This window comes from Protopterus annectens, chromosome 6.part1, assembly GCF_019279795.1.
Source record: "Protopterus annectens isolate FY-2018-M chromosome 6.part1, PAN1.0, whole genome shotgun sequence".
In the NCBI taxonomy this organism is placed as follows: Eukaryota; Metazoa; Chordata; order Ceratodontiformes; family Protopteridae; genus Protopterus; species Protopterus annectens.
In genome coordinates, this window is record NC_056738.1 from 308,769,940 (window position 1) to 308,785,199 (window position 15,260).

Here is a 15,260-nt window from a genome sequence, read left to right on the forward strand (position 1 = left end):
ATTTATTTGATTTGAATATCTATATTTTGTAGGCAAGAACTACTATTTTGAATTATTGTAGTGTTTCCTTTTAAGACATGATGCAACAAATTCCACCTCATATGACCAGAAGTCAGTGAGTGGTGTGAGGAGGCTACAAGGTACATCTAAGACATTTACAGTTCCAGTCTTCACGAAACTGATCAGGTGACAGCTACAAAAATACCAATAAAGTCAATAACTAAAGAATTTCTGGAGACAATGCTACTCCTTTGAATTGTCATTCTCAAATTACAATAGAAGCATTCAGAAACAGATCAGATGACATCTCATCTTAAAACACAGGCATAATAAAAGCAAGGCATTTACCAATACTTTGTAGAAAAATATTTATATCTGACATAAACATTGATTTAACACCTTCTTACGAAACCAGTTCAGAGTGAATTGTGGCAAACGTATTTCGATACTCTTGCTAAAAACACTCAAGGAAAGCAGAAATTCAGAATGCTGCCAGCATAAACCAACAAACAGACAAACAAACAAAGACCTTGGTAAGTCATACAATTGGGAAGTGAACAGAAGTGCGACAGAGAGCTGATGACTGTAAAACAAGAGTTGTGATTATGGCAGCCCGTTATCAGGCCACTTTGGGATATAACAAATTACCAAAAAATATTAATCCTTCAGAGAAATATGTACAACACAGATAATTAACACAGAATGAAAATAATCCTTTACACTAACTATATTTATTTATTTATTTAACATCTATTGACCCGGAAAGTCCGACTTGGAACAAAGCCAATTTTAAGTGGAGGCCCAGGGAGAAATGCTCCAAATGCATGTCTTTATAACATGAGAAGAAACCAGAGCACCTAGAGGAAATCCACATGAACACAGGGAGGACATGCAGACATCGCACAGAAGGCACCCCACCCGACAATTGAACCGGACCACCTCTCGCTGTGAGGTGACAATGCAACCACTGCACCACTGCGCCGTCCATATATCCGTATATGATATCTAATACGTTTATCCTCAGTGCTCCATTAGGGAAAAATGTATACAGTTCTTGAGGTACCTTACTTCACTTAAATATTTCTCTACAAAATGACAGCTAAACAACTGTAAATGGACAAAACAGGTCTTATATTTTTGGCTTCTTACTGACATTTTTAAATGAATATTTGTTTCATATAAAATAGACCAGGCATTATGCGGTCAAAAGCAGTGTGCAAATCTTATTTTCTCATTGAACATGTAATCTTTCAAATATTGCAGAGCGAACTGTGAGCTGCTGTTTCTCACACCATAACTTACGATGTATGGCTTTCTCACAGTTCTGTGGTCAATACATATTACTCTGTTGACTTCACCTAGTCTTATGGTCAAGGCAGGGTCTAGCTTCTCAGGCTCTGTAAGACATTTTTACAGCTACAGCATTGCCCTTGGGTTCAAAGTTTGTCAAGAATTTTGCAAAAACTGCAACAATTACGTAGTATAACCTTAACCACAGCTTATTTTAACAGTTTGCATTCTGCAAATCATATCTAGATTCTAACAGCTAATAATCCAGAACTTTCAGTCAGCATAATGCAAAGCTTTCAGTTAGCATAACCATTCTACACATTTAAGTTAAATCTGATCAGTTGTGATATTTCTGCATGCCAGACGGCTTAGTCTAGCTATCTTTACTTTAGTAATCTTATCTTCATCAATAAAGACCTTTAATGAAGCTGAGATCTTTAAGAGACCACTATTCTGCTAAGTACTCAGAATTTTTTAACAATAATGAAAAGCATGTTCAAACTCTTTACAAAGGTGAAGTTTAGCTGAATTCAGCTGGAAGCTAGAGAGCACAAAATCATAACTTAATTTCTGTGGAAAATCTGTACAAAGTGTGCAGTATGTGATAAACTAAGTTGCTGCAAATATTAGAAATGCTACAGACCACAGATTCAGTTTATCCATGGTATCTTCAACTGGCTTTTTTAATTAAAAAACAATACACATATAAAATGGCTGTTTAAATTGATCTAATTTTTTATGAAGGAGTATGAAACAATGACCATTACGAATCCTGGGAAGGAGTCATGGAATCCCTTGAAGTTCAGTTTACTTTTCCTTTGACTGATGAATACAGTATAACTCCACCCTTAGCAGACGGACACAGTCCCTTCCAGACATCTCTGTTTTCTTTAAGTCTCAGGACATCCTAGAAATAGAAATGTAAAGTTGTAAGTCAAAGTACTTTTTAATGGTCAGAACTGAAAAACCATTAAATGTTTTAAACTGATGGTTCTAGATCAAGTGCAAAATGAATTGTAGTATGAAACAGATGAAATGGAAGTCATAAACGGGTCTATGTCAGATAATCGAACTTTAAAAATTCGAATACCATATGGTTGAGACCATATGTTCAAACTCTTAAAAGTTCAAAATCAAATAAAAAAAAAAAAAACAGAAAAAAACTACCTGAAAGCTTAAGCAGGGGGTAAGCCCCCCTTCACCCCCACCCCGCTCTTTAAATATACCAACTCCGAAATTGCACTACAGTGCAGACAATGGAAAACTTCCATTGCCACACTGTATGGGGATCTCCGATGAAACGTTCAAACTTTTAAAAAGTTCGATCATATGGTGTCGACCATATGGCATTCGAACTTTTAAAAGTTCGACAATGTGATAGGAACCCTTCATAAACATATGCAAGGGAAAATACAGCAAGGCAATGATTTATATGATATTTTGTTTAGGATTAAGTAATGGAAGAATTACAAAATCTTTAAGGGTGTTGGAAGAGTTACTGTCCAGAATTTTATGTTTTCATGTGAGTTTTGGTCCCTGTCACCCCGCCACACTCAATGAACAGTGAGTTCCCATCCATGTTTATGTATTAGTAAAACATCTTCAGCTAACACTGAGGAGAATAAAGCAGACCATGGAATAATGCACAAACGGTTTGGTATTACCTGAAAAAAATTGAAAGAAAGCATCAACAGCTAGCCAGCTGGATTACTGAGATATGGGACCAGTTCAAGCAAAATACTCATTGACTTTTAAAAATACTATATGCAGTCCCTTAACTAGTATATTGGAAAGCATGAAGTAGGGTTTTACAGTGGAACAAAAAGAAACTGCAATGAGAAACAGATGATTACTGGTAAAGAAACATGTTTATCTGAAAAGGAGTCTCGCAACAACAGAGGAAAAGTGAAAACATGCACAGCACGAACAATTTCATGAACAATGCACATTTCATCATTTTTGTCCAATATCAGTAAATCAGTGTTCAGGAGACTATCTTTAAAATAAACATGTCTTTCATACATATCTTTACTTTTTACAAATAGAAATTCTAACACTGTGATTCTGAACAGTAATCATAATCATATTTACAATTCATGTACTCTCAAACTCTTCCTAAAATGACTGTTCAAGCATCTGAAACATGGGTACTGTATTTTTCCATTGTTAATCTGCCTAGCTTTACAATTTCACATTTGCAGTAAGTGTTTCTTCCTATATTTAAAGATTCATAGATATTCCCAGACAATCGAGTCTTATGACCATTCATGTCTGGCCACTACCCTTCCTCAAGTTTCACATCCTTTGTCCAAGATGGTCACACCAGTCAATCATGGAATATTTTTTATACTTATCCAGTCATCAAGTTTACATTTAAAGGAAGATAGTGAGTCACACAGACTAACATAGATGAAGATTATTCCAGAAGACTGAGAGGTGCTTGGTTCTGTTGATGAAATTTTTAATTTGTTACAACTCAATATCCACCTGAAATTGATTTAACTGTAGATATTCTTCATTTTTACTGCAAACTATCTTGGGTGGTATTATGGACAAGTGTCTCCAAAGAATACTGACATAGACAAAATGTTAGTGGACTCTAGACAATTTCAGTATTTATGATATGGATGGCAGTTTATTGAATGAGTTTGTTTATGATACTAATCTTGATAGAGGGAAAAGCTTAACATGTGAAAGAGGTGAGTATAGTTATTGTGAGGTGCCCTGTTCATACCTCTCAACTCTCCAGATTTTCTCATTATGTCCAGATTTTTGGCTTGTATTTTTGGTCTGTTCCTCATACAATTTGTGGTTTTCTGGCAAATCTCTGAGATAATCTGAGGAATTAAGTCACTAAATAATGGCATACATTTGAGTTTCAGACTTCAAATCCATCAGAAAATATGTTAAAATAAACCCTGTTAGTTTAGCAACTTTCTAAGTTTATGAGAGCAATATTTAAACTATGTCCCTATTTTTGGGCCTTTGTCCCCCTATTCTGTCGGTCTTTGTCCAGATTTCTTGCACTAAGAAGTTGAGAGGTAACTCCTATTAGAAGTTTAAGGCAGAAACTGCAAAACTTAAATGTTGTTTAGCACAAATGACAATGAACTGTGAAAGTCAATGTTATATATTTTTTGCAGGGTGGCTTTACCTGTTGAATCACAAATGCTGGGGATATATCGCACATTAGCGGAGACTGTGGTACCTTAGAGAGCAGGAAGTTCTCTGAGATGCAGACGTTTTCGACTGATATATACTTTTCTATAACAGCACCTTAATTTCCTGTGTATTAAAGATGTTTCAAGGTTTAAAGAACAATCTAAGTTCATGCCCTCCAGAGTTTATCGTATTTTTTTAATTTGAAAAGGTACTATTGTAAGAAGTTAAGGCTGTTTCTAAACAATTTAGAATTCAGAGATACAATTACAACTTTATTCACACTGAAGATAGTTAAGGAGTTTAATGTCTCAGAAACAGCATATTATTATGTGTCTTGTAGATAAACAAGGAAATTTAGGTTTATTTATACAGGTAGATAAAGGGAGATGTTTTAATTTGTTTCCTACTCCTGACTATATGCCTTTAAAAATCTTCCCAACTGTAACAGTAAAATCAACAACTGTTAGATATACTGCAAAGAGGCAGGAACTTGGACTTGTTAATTGATATAGATGTACAGTCTCTGTATCTTAAATTTCTTAAGCTCTAAGTGCTATGTCAAATCTGCAAAAAAATTAGTATAATACAGAACTGGCACTGTGTTAATAAAATCTTTCAAAAGTTTGTAATGGGCATGGAATTGTACATTACAGATACATCTGATTTAGTTCAGTAAATCAAGAGTACTGCTTGGAAAATATTTATTACTGGAATTCTATTTATGTGCATTCACATTCCTAGTGAATTCTTTTTAACAGGGATGGGGGTTGGCATATTGGTTATGGTGTTTATCGAACAGACACAAGGTACAGGGTTGATTCTCACCTTTGTTCAGTGTCTGGTTATAGGAAAGGCATGAAACAACCTACAGACTGACTGCCTAGTACTTACTTATGAACAAGATACAAAGGGCCAGATTCCAAAACAACTGCTCTCAGTGTAAGTCTGCATGATTCAGAAACACTTACTCTAAGTGTAAGTAACTTACTTCAGAGTAAGACCTCTGTATAACCTGGTAGCTCTCAGTGTAAGTGGTTAAGTCTTTTGGAATTGGGGCCCACGTGCTGCATTAATATGGGAGAAGGAGCTCAAAGTTTCATTTTGAAGGTACTGCATTCTTTACCTGTATCACAATTATTCTGTGTTTGTGGGCAATTATTTTAAGTAGAAATGGTTATGGATACATCTTTTGTGCCCTCCTACATTAGTCTTTTATGGTTAATTTTAAAAATACTTATATTTACCTTGCAATACTTTTTAAAAATCATATATTTTTAAGGCAGATATATAGATGATTTGGTGCTCATCTGTGAAGGTAATATCAAATTTTCACATTTTTTTACACATTTAAGCAATAATGAGAAGCGGCTGTCATTTACACATACATGGATTCAGAGATGTTTTAGCAGTTAGGGCTAATTTCCTTTTGTGGACTTGGTCAAATACTGCAACAAGGAGACTATGATTCAGAAACAAGGTAACACTGCATTGAGGTACACCTTTTTAGCAGCTAATTACCACGTCTCTGAGTACAGCACTGACATGACCATGCTAGTGTTTTCACTACCAGCCCACACATCATGGTACCACAGGCGCGCACACACACACACACACACACACACACACACACACACACGTAAATGCATACATATACCCCCCAACACACACATTTGTGCAGCCACTTCAAGCAAACACATTCCCTCACATAAATGCACACACACATATGCACATTCACAGAGATAGCTATGTGATACCTATCTGTAGCTATGGTATGAGCCACAACCGTTCAACAGAGATGAATTGGTGAATACCGTCTTTTGGATGGTATTCACTCTTTCCTCCTTGTGAACAACTTAACTTAGATCAAATCTCTGAATAGCTTTACCACATTAGTCTACTTTGTGACACTAATCGTAGGGGGATCACATGGCTAATTTACACTCCCCCAGACTACCACATGTGCATGTAGTTTTACCAATGTGAACACTGTCCACATTATGAACAGTCCCAGTGTAAAACAGTAGCAGAAGAGCCGTCTCCAGATTGCTCGGGCTTACTGCAATGTGAAAATCTTTGCAGATGAAGCTTCTGCATTGCAGTAAGTTCTAAATCCCAGAGATGGTCCATAATGTTTCAGTTGCACATTACATCTCAAAAACTTACAACTATTAAGATATTTTTTTCCTATGAATGGTTAACACCCCCAAACATATTTTACGAGCTTCTAATTAAGAATATATGGAGATAAAACAACCATCTGACAAATTGTTAGGTAGAGTTTATAACAGAAACAGCAGTTGAGAGAAAAGTAGTAAACAGGACTGGAAGTAAATATATGACAAGAGAAAACACTACTTAAGCTCTCAAAAACTACTCCACAGCAATCCCCAAACTTTCTGGACATACATAAATCAATTTCTTAATCCAAGGCACATCCCACATCCAGCCCCTTCAATTGATACTCCTTCAGGCAGCATAGCTAATTAACTTAAGACCTATTTAAAACACTCAGTCACTTCTTTAATCAGCCACAACCCACCATCTTCCTTGTCACCAACCCGAAATACACATTATACCATGAATAAATTTACCTCCAAACCAATCTCCACACCTCACATCAACAGACCTTTTTCTCAAATTAAAGTCAAACACAACAGCCCTGGATAATATACTAGGAGAATATATCAGGGTTCTTGTTGGTGCCCTAGCCTAACCCATCTCTATATTAATAAACAGATCCGTCAATGAATCCTATGCACCAATACTATGGAAAAAAATTCATACATCACACCCTTACACAATGGAGGACCCTCCTTTGATATCTTCAGTTATAGGCTTATAGCTATTCTATTTTATCTGTCAGAAATTCCTGAAAAGTGTATTCAGTCCCATCTACTACATTCCATCACTGACAATAATTTACTATCCAATCACTATATGCAGTCTCAACTACTAGATTACATTACTGAAAATAGTTTATTACCCAAATCACAACATGGCTTTAAACCCTAATATAGCACCAATACTTCTCTTCTCGGCTACCTGCATACTGTAACCTTACACAGAAATTTGCGAAATCATGTATCTGTTATTTTCCTATATTTTTCTTAACCATTCAACACTGTATCCTATAACAAACTACTACAGAAATTTGTCTCTCTGGAAATATCAGCTCCATCATTTACTTAGTTCCAAAGTTACCCCTCAGTTAGATGTCAGTAGTTAAATTGCAGGACACCATTTCAGCCTTTCTCCCTGTATTAGTTGGGGTAACTGAAGGATCTATATGAGGTTCCATACTCTTCAATATTTTCATTAAAGATGTCAACCTAACTAGCAAGTGTGCCTCCATAGTCCAGTATGCAGATGACTCTACTTTGATCTGTTCTACCCATACCCTTTAATAGCTTCAAGAAATCACCCAAGACTCTTTCACCTCCATGGAAAGATGGTTTACTAGTTCCCAACTACTACTAAACCATTTAAATATAATTTTATTTACTAAAAACAACTAATACCACAAAAGGCAATTTACAATATAGCCTCATCCATTAATATTCAAACTGAACTTATGCCATACTCCTACGTACAGCTATGGGCAAGCACTTGAAATTTGATCAGCACATAAAACAAGTAATAAGAAGAAATTACCAAAACTATGATTTCTTATATAGACTCAAACCACAATTAGCAGGCACTGCAAGGAAACATGTTGCTTCAACCTACCATCCTCCAACACTCCTATATGTAGCCCCATTTACAGAAACCTGCAAACCACACAGTTAGATCAGCTCGAGCAATGCTACAAATGATCATTCACTCATTTGGGCACTTTCTTTTTTACCCCCACAAAAACTTTTCAATCAAATGAGTAGACAACCTTTTGAAATAAAAGAATGTAACATAAATGGGTATGTTTACAAAATCAGTATGTTTTGGGATTATACATAAAAAAACGCTGTCCATAGAACAGGGTGTGCTTGCACAACTAATAGACAGCAGATCTGAAAAAAATATTAGAAAATTTAAAAGATGAGAGCTGAGCACCTGTGTGATCCATTTCGCCAGCTATTTTTTTTATACCCCACTATATGCTTTACAAAACTGTGAGTATGCTGGAACCTATATTGGCAGACAGCGAGTACAAGACTTTAAAGTTCATTCTGGACAGGGCACCAGTCTATCACAGAATGCGCACACTCACTCATAAACTGCATTTAGGCACTTTGGAAGTTTGCCAATCAACCTTCTGCAAATCTTTGGGAGGTGGGAACATCAGAAAACCCATGTGGACACAGGGAAGACATGCAGAGTCCACACAGAAGCCATGCCAGCCAAGAATCAAACTGCACGGCCTCTTGCTGTGAGACATCACTGCACCACATGGGATGTACAACACAATTCACTTTTTAGCATTATAGCTAAGCAAGTCAGGGATGGACACAATGAGGATGCCAATCGTTTGAAGTGTCCGGCACTTTTATTTGTCTCCACTGTTATCTTGGGGGGGGGGGTGGAGAGAAATTTGATAAGTTGTAAAAGTAAACTGATTTTAAAATATGGTATTCTTTTTCTGGGGGGGGGGGTCAATATGAAATAGACTAGGGATATCTGACTTGAAGTTAAGCTTTAAGAATTAATTGAATAACTATCTGCAAGTACTCATGAACTGTATCCATATATATACAGATGTTTTATTTGCTGTTCTGTAACAAAATAAAAGGCCTGCTTTGTTGAGATGTCAGAATACCATTTTAAGTAAATTTTTGAATTAAAACAAAGTAACAAACAAGGCTATCTTTAAGCTATAGTTATTGGTATTTATTTAAATTTAATGAATAGAATATGAGTCCAACATTAGCTAATTAACATATAGGCATCACTATTCTCTTCAAGCCTTAGAATATTCTAGAATCAGAAATGTAGAATTGTAGATGATAGCACTGTGCTTTTAGGTGAAGTGAAAAGTAGTGAAGTATGGTACAAATGAAACAGATACACAAACATAAAAGTAAAAGCAGCAAGACAAGGAAACAGATTACAAGATGTTCAGATTTAAATAACAGAATGTGCAATATCTGTAAGTGACATGGAAGACTTTCTATCAGCAATTTTATTTTTTTTTCATGCAGTTTTGGCCCCTGTCCAAAACCCAGATGCTGGGTGAGATAGGGGAGAAATGGTTCCTAAGGGTACTAATAACAGTGTGGAGAGAAAGGCATATTCCAGATGCCTAGGCCTTAAACACTTGTCCTATATGGACAGACTCAAAAAAACTCCAATTATTCTGTCTCATATCAACTACTTAGAGGCAATCTCTGCTTGACTTACAAAGCCATGTCTGACCCAGCTCTGTTAGAACTGTTGCATCTAAAGAAATCCCAATCCATCCGCACCACATGCTCCAGAGACCTCAACCTCATTACTACAATCAACAGAAAATGCTGGAGGGACAGGTTCATAACTCAGAGACTGCCCATGGTATGGAATAGACTTCCCATACATGTCAAGCAGAGCATCTCACTGGCCCTCTTCAAGAGAAATCTTGATGACTGGATGGGAAATAGAAAATTCACCCAGGGGATCACTCCAGTGGCTCTACTCAACAGAGGCACTAGGAACTAAGGTTGGGTGGCACGATGCCAGGGTAATCCTATGGGCTAGGATTGTAAAAGCTCCAAGGCCATTAGCCTAGTACACACCTATGAACCTATGACTGGAGAATAAGCATACTCATGCCAGTGTACAAGAACAAAGGGGACATCCACAACTATGGGCAGTACAGAGGCATCAAACTATCACATTGCATGAAATTTCTGGAGAGGGTGACTGTTAAACAGATATGCAGAACAGCAGAATGTAAAATGGGAGATGAGCAGTTCAGATTCAGATCAGGATGCAGCACAACTGAACTGATATTTGTAGTGAGACAGATACTTGAGAAGAAGCTAGAGATGAGGACAGAGTCCAACTGGGCATTCATAGACTTGGAGAAAGCATATGACAAGATCCCAAGAAAGCTGATCTGGGCAGTACTGCGGTGGTTTAAGTCCCAGAAACATTGGTAGAATTAGTACAGGCTATGTACAAGGACTCAATGACTCAAGTACAAACAGTGTTCAGCCTCACAGAGGGGTTCCCAGTGGGAGTGGGTGTACACCAGGGTTTAGCTCTGAGCTCACTGCTGTTCATACTGGTGATGGACTACATTAGCAAACAGGTCAGAGGGGACGGATCAACAAAGTTGCTATATGCAGATGATGCAGCATTACAGGCAGACACTAAACTAGAACTTCAGCAAAGGAAAGGAGAGTGGAATGCAAAACTGAAGACACATGGGATGAAACTAAGCACAGATAAGATGGTGGTAATGGCAGCAAACTGGGGAAATAAGAAGAAGCTGAACAGAAATAGAAGGAAAGACAGTGGAAGAGATAAACAGCTTCATGTATCTGGGAGGGGTGGTTGAAGAGAAGGGAAGTCTGAATGAAGACGTCAAAGCTAGAATCAGAAGGGCTTCAGCCACATAGAGTATCAGGTGTAGTCTATGACAGAAACAGAAGAATGCCAAAGAAGCTGAAAAGTAAGGTGTACAAGACAGTGGTGCAGCCAGCTCTACTGTATGGTACAGCAACCTGGGCAGTAAAGGCAGAACAGTTGAAGAAGCTAGAGGTGATGAAAATGAACTGCCTGAGAATGGTGGTAGGATGCACACAGTGGGACAGATGAGGAAATTAGTACATAAAAGCAGAAGCCAAAGTAGCTCCAATTGCAAAAAATATCAAAGAGAACAGATTATTGTGGTTTGGACACATGCAGAAAAACAGAAGGTAATCTGGTGAGGAAGATTTGGGACAAACAGGAAGAAGGTAATAGGAAGCAAGGACGTCCAGCAAAGAGGGGGATGGATTGTGTGAAAGAAGATCTGTGACAGCCAGACATTAGTGTTGAAGAAGACAGGAGTGTGGCACTGAATCAAGAGAGTTGGTGACAGTTACCCCAACCCCATGTAGACAAAATGGGAAAAAGGGGGCTGAGGATGATGATGATAATTTTGGCCCCTGTCCCTCAAAGATCAGTGAGCCCCATCTACTATTAGCCCATTTCTTCCTCCCATTTTCCTAAATGTGGGAACAACTGGTAAAGTCTCATGGCTCTAATACCTCAGATACGTCACCAACTCTGCTAATCCAGTTAGTATCTCCAGTTACCATTAATTTGCAACAGACCTTCTCAACTTGTGGGGCTTAATTAATAGTCACTTCTTCTTGGGGTCACTGAGACCCTCTTTCATTTTGCTGGATACTTGGAACTTTGCTATGCCTGTAGCAGGCTTCAGGCTCCATTAATCTTAGTGGTACCACAATATACTCTAAATACAGGCGTAGTAATAAGAAGGAACATTTTTATTTTATTTTATTTTATTTTATTTATTTTACATTTGTTAACCGGGCTAGTCTAACTGGATATATTTCCATTTTCAGTAGAGGCCTGGGGAGAAAAGCTCCGGCAGTTAGAAAATCATCCACAGGGATTAAAATAAAAATAAAAATGCAAGTAATAATGTTTAAAATTAAAAAGTATGCCTTGTAGGAAGTAGTAATAATACAGAGTAGGAATTACTCTTTAGGCATATCAAATTAGGAACAACAGTTAGTAAATCTAACAAGGAGTTAGCATGTAACAATCCATTTAGAGTACAAGTAGTTGAAGTAAGAGTAGAAGAAATAAGAAGTAACAGGAGGTGTAATTAGAAAAAGAAGAAGAGAGGAAGAAGATTAGTCAGGATTGCTGCAGGGGTATAGCCAGTGAGAATGTAGGTGTTTTTTGAGGTTATGTTTAAAGAGAGGCAAGGAAGAAAGTAATGTTAGTTCATTTGGCAGTAGGTTCCAGATTTTTCCAACAGCGTTAGAAAAAAGACAGTCTCCAGCCAGGCTGTTAGACTTGCATATGTAGGCAAGGAGTTTGTTGGAAGAGCACAGGGAGTTAAGATTTTTGTACTGGAGGATGAGATTGGAGAGTATAGGAGTGCTGTTGGGTTGGTAGAAGATCTTGTGGGCAATGGTGAGTTGGGATACTATCAGTTGTTTTTTTAGTTCCAGCCAGCCTAGTTGCCTTAGATTCAAACAGTGGTGGGTTCTAAAGGGATTGCCAGTTGCAAATCTGGCGATGTTATTATAAGAATTTGTTAGTTTGGTAAGATTATTTTTCTTTAGGTTAGTATATATGGGTGAAGCGTACAGAAGAGTTGATATTAAGTGAGAGTGAGCAATTTTAGTTCTGGCTATAGGGGTGAGGAAAGGTTTGATTCTGTATAAGGAACCAATTTTTCTATTGACAGTTTTGATAGTGTTATTTATGTGGGTGTCAAAAGTAAGGTGATTGTCAATAGTTATTCCTAGCAGTTTGGTGGTTGTATCAGGAAGTATGATAATGTTGTTATTGGAGGACACAGAGAAATCAATGGGTGAGGATTTATTGTTGGGTGTAAAGAGGAGGAGCTTAGTTTTTTTAGCATTGAGAAGGAGGCATCTCTTTGTAAACCATGTTTCTACTATGTTAAATACATCTTGGGTTAGAGAGTGTAGTTCTGAAGGGGAGTTTGCTGAGCATACTAGGGTAGAATCGTCTGCATATTGAATGCAGGTGGCTTGTGGGAGTGCTAGATGGAGGTCATTGATAAATAATGAAAAGAGCAGTGGTCCTAGAATAGTGCCTTGAGGGACTCCGAGGGTTACTGGCTGGAGGGATGATAGATTGTTTTGCCAGAGAACTGCTTGTTGCCTATTGCTAAGGTAGGATCTGAACCATTTAATAGTCAGGTGATCGAAGGCAAGGGATTCTAGAGTGTTGATGAGGAGGGCATGGTTGACCATGTCAAAAGCCTTTGAGAGGTCAATAAATAGAGCAGATGAGAGGATATTGTTATTGCGGTTTCTGTTGATGGTATCAATAAAAGATAGCAGAGCAGTTGTGGTACTATGTGATGGCCTAAAGCCATGTTGACAGTTTGCTATTATGTTATGTTGAGATAAATGATGTAGTACTTGTTGGTGAATGCATTTTTCCATTATTTTAGATAAAGGAGATAATAGAGCTATTGGGCTGTAGTTAGAGTAATCATTTGAATTGCCGCCTTTATGAAGGGGAATAATATGGGAGATTTTCCAAATGTCAGGAATGGTTCCTTCTTTAATGGTTCTGTTAATGAGGATGGATACAGGATATGCAATTGCCTTAGCTGCTTTTTGCAGGTATTCTGATGGTATTTGGTCGGCAGAAGGGGTACTAGGTTTAAGTTTTTGGATGATTTTACAGATAGATGAAAGTAGTAGAGATGGGTTGCAGTTTAAAAGTTGGTAGAGAAGATGATCTGGTAGTGTGAGGGCTTGAGTTATCTGGGATTAGTTGACTAGCTAGAGACTGAATGGTCTCTGTAAAGAAGGTATTGAATGAATTGGCAGTTTGAAGGGGGGTATTAGGATCAGTGTCAAGAGGGGTAGGTGTGTGAGAGTGTCCTGGGGAAAGGAGTTTGTTTATACTTGACCAAAAATTTTGGGGATTATTTTGATGAATTTGCTGTAACTTACAGTAATAGTTATTTTTGTCCATAAGAATTGCCTTTTTAGTGCAATTTCTCAGTTCCCAGAAGTGATGTTGATCAGAGATATTTTTGTTAGCCCTCCACTTAGCCCAGGATTTGATTCTTAGTAGAATGTTTTGTCTAGTTTCTTTACAGAGCCAGGGGGCTGGTTTGGATTTCATACGGATATTCCGTATAGGTGCATGTTTATCCAAGATGGATAAAAACGCAGAGTTTAGATATTTTATAGCTTCATCAAGTGGTAGAGTTTTTAAGGGGTTCCAGTTACAGGCACAGAGTTCATTTTGGAATGATTCTTTGTTGAAGTGTTTATTGGAATGTGCAGTCCTAAAAGTAGAGAGTTTAGGCAGATCTTGTTTTTGTTTAATAATGTAAGTTAAAGCATGATCACTTAAATCATCTGGGAGAGTGCCTACCTTATAGGCGTATTCATGTCTGTTTATAAGTATCCAGTCTAAGGTACTCTCTTTATTGTTTGGTTTGTTGATTCTGGTTGTGGAGGTGATTGTTTGAGTGAAGCCGTGGAGGTTAATGTGAGAGTTGGGGTTGTCTGCATTAACACTTTTCCAGTCAGTATTAAAATCACCTAGTATTACTGTTTCTTGGGGGTAAGCTAAGGATATCCAGTTTAGTATACCTTCGATTATGCTGATGCTATTGCCAGGTGGTAGGTAGATACAGATAATATTTAAAGCTTTATTTGGGTTCATTTGGAGTTTGGTGGGCCAGGATTTCAGCATTGCTATCATGAGGTGGGTTACATGGTAATGTAGAGATATGGAATCCATCTTTGAATAGAACTGTTACACCCCCTCCCTTTTGTTTTATTCGGTCATGTCTAACTATGTTATATCCTTGGGGGGTAACTTCGTTGTCTTTGGTTCCTGGTTTTAACCAAGTTTCTGTCAGGCAAAGGATATCAAAGGAGTGAGTATCTAAAAGGGCATGGAGATGGGCCACTTTATTGTTAAGACTGCGGATATTCAGATGTCCTATTAAGAGTGAGTAGGGGAGTTTAGGTTGGGTAGTTAGCAAAACACCAACAGCTAAATCCAAGAAGTAAAAGAAAGTTAGGCAGAACACTGCTGTAAAACGTTGTTCTTTTATTAAAACACAAATATCCAAGGTTAGCGCTTTCGTGATAAAAAAAAAAAAAAAAAAAAAAAAAAAGAACAACCTTGGATATTTGTGTTTTAATAAAAGA

General features: G+C 37.5%; 1 protein-coding gene across 1 annotated transcript in view; it reads right to left on the bottom strand.

Annotated features, from left to right (window-relative positions):
* Window positions 1-1,116: 1,116 nt before the first annotated feature.
* The window catches only part of NUDT22 (nudix hydrolase 22), a 182,576-nt gene continuing 168,432 nt past the window's right edge, over window positions 1,117-15,260 (bottom strand). Inside the window, exon 6 of the mRNA XM_044075727.1 lies at window positions 1,117-2,197. Within this exon, the coding sequence (XP_043931662.1) occupies window positions 2,093-2,197 (105 nt within the window). The 3' untranslated portion in view covers window positions 1,117-2,092. The remainder of the gene's footprint in view (window positions 2,198-15,260) is intronic.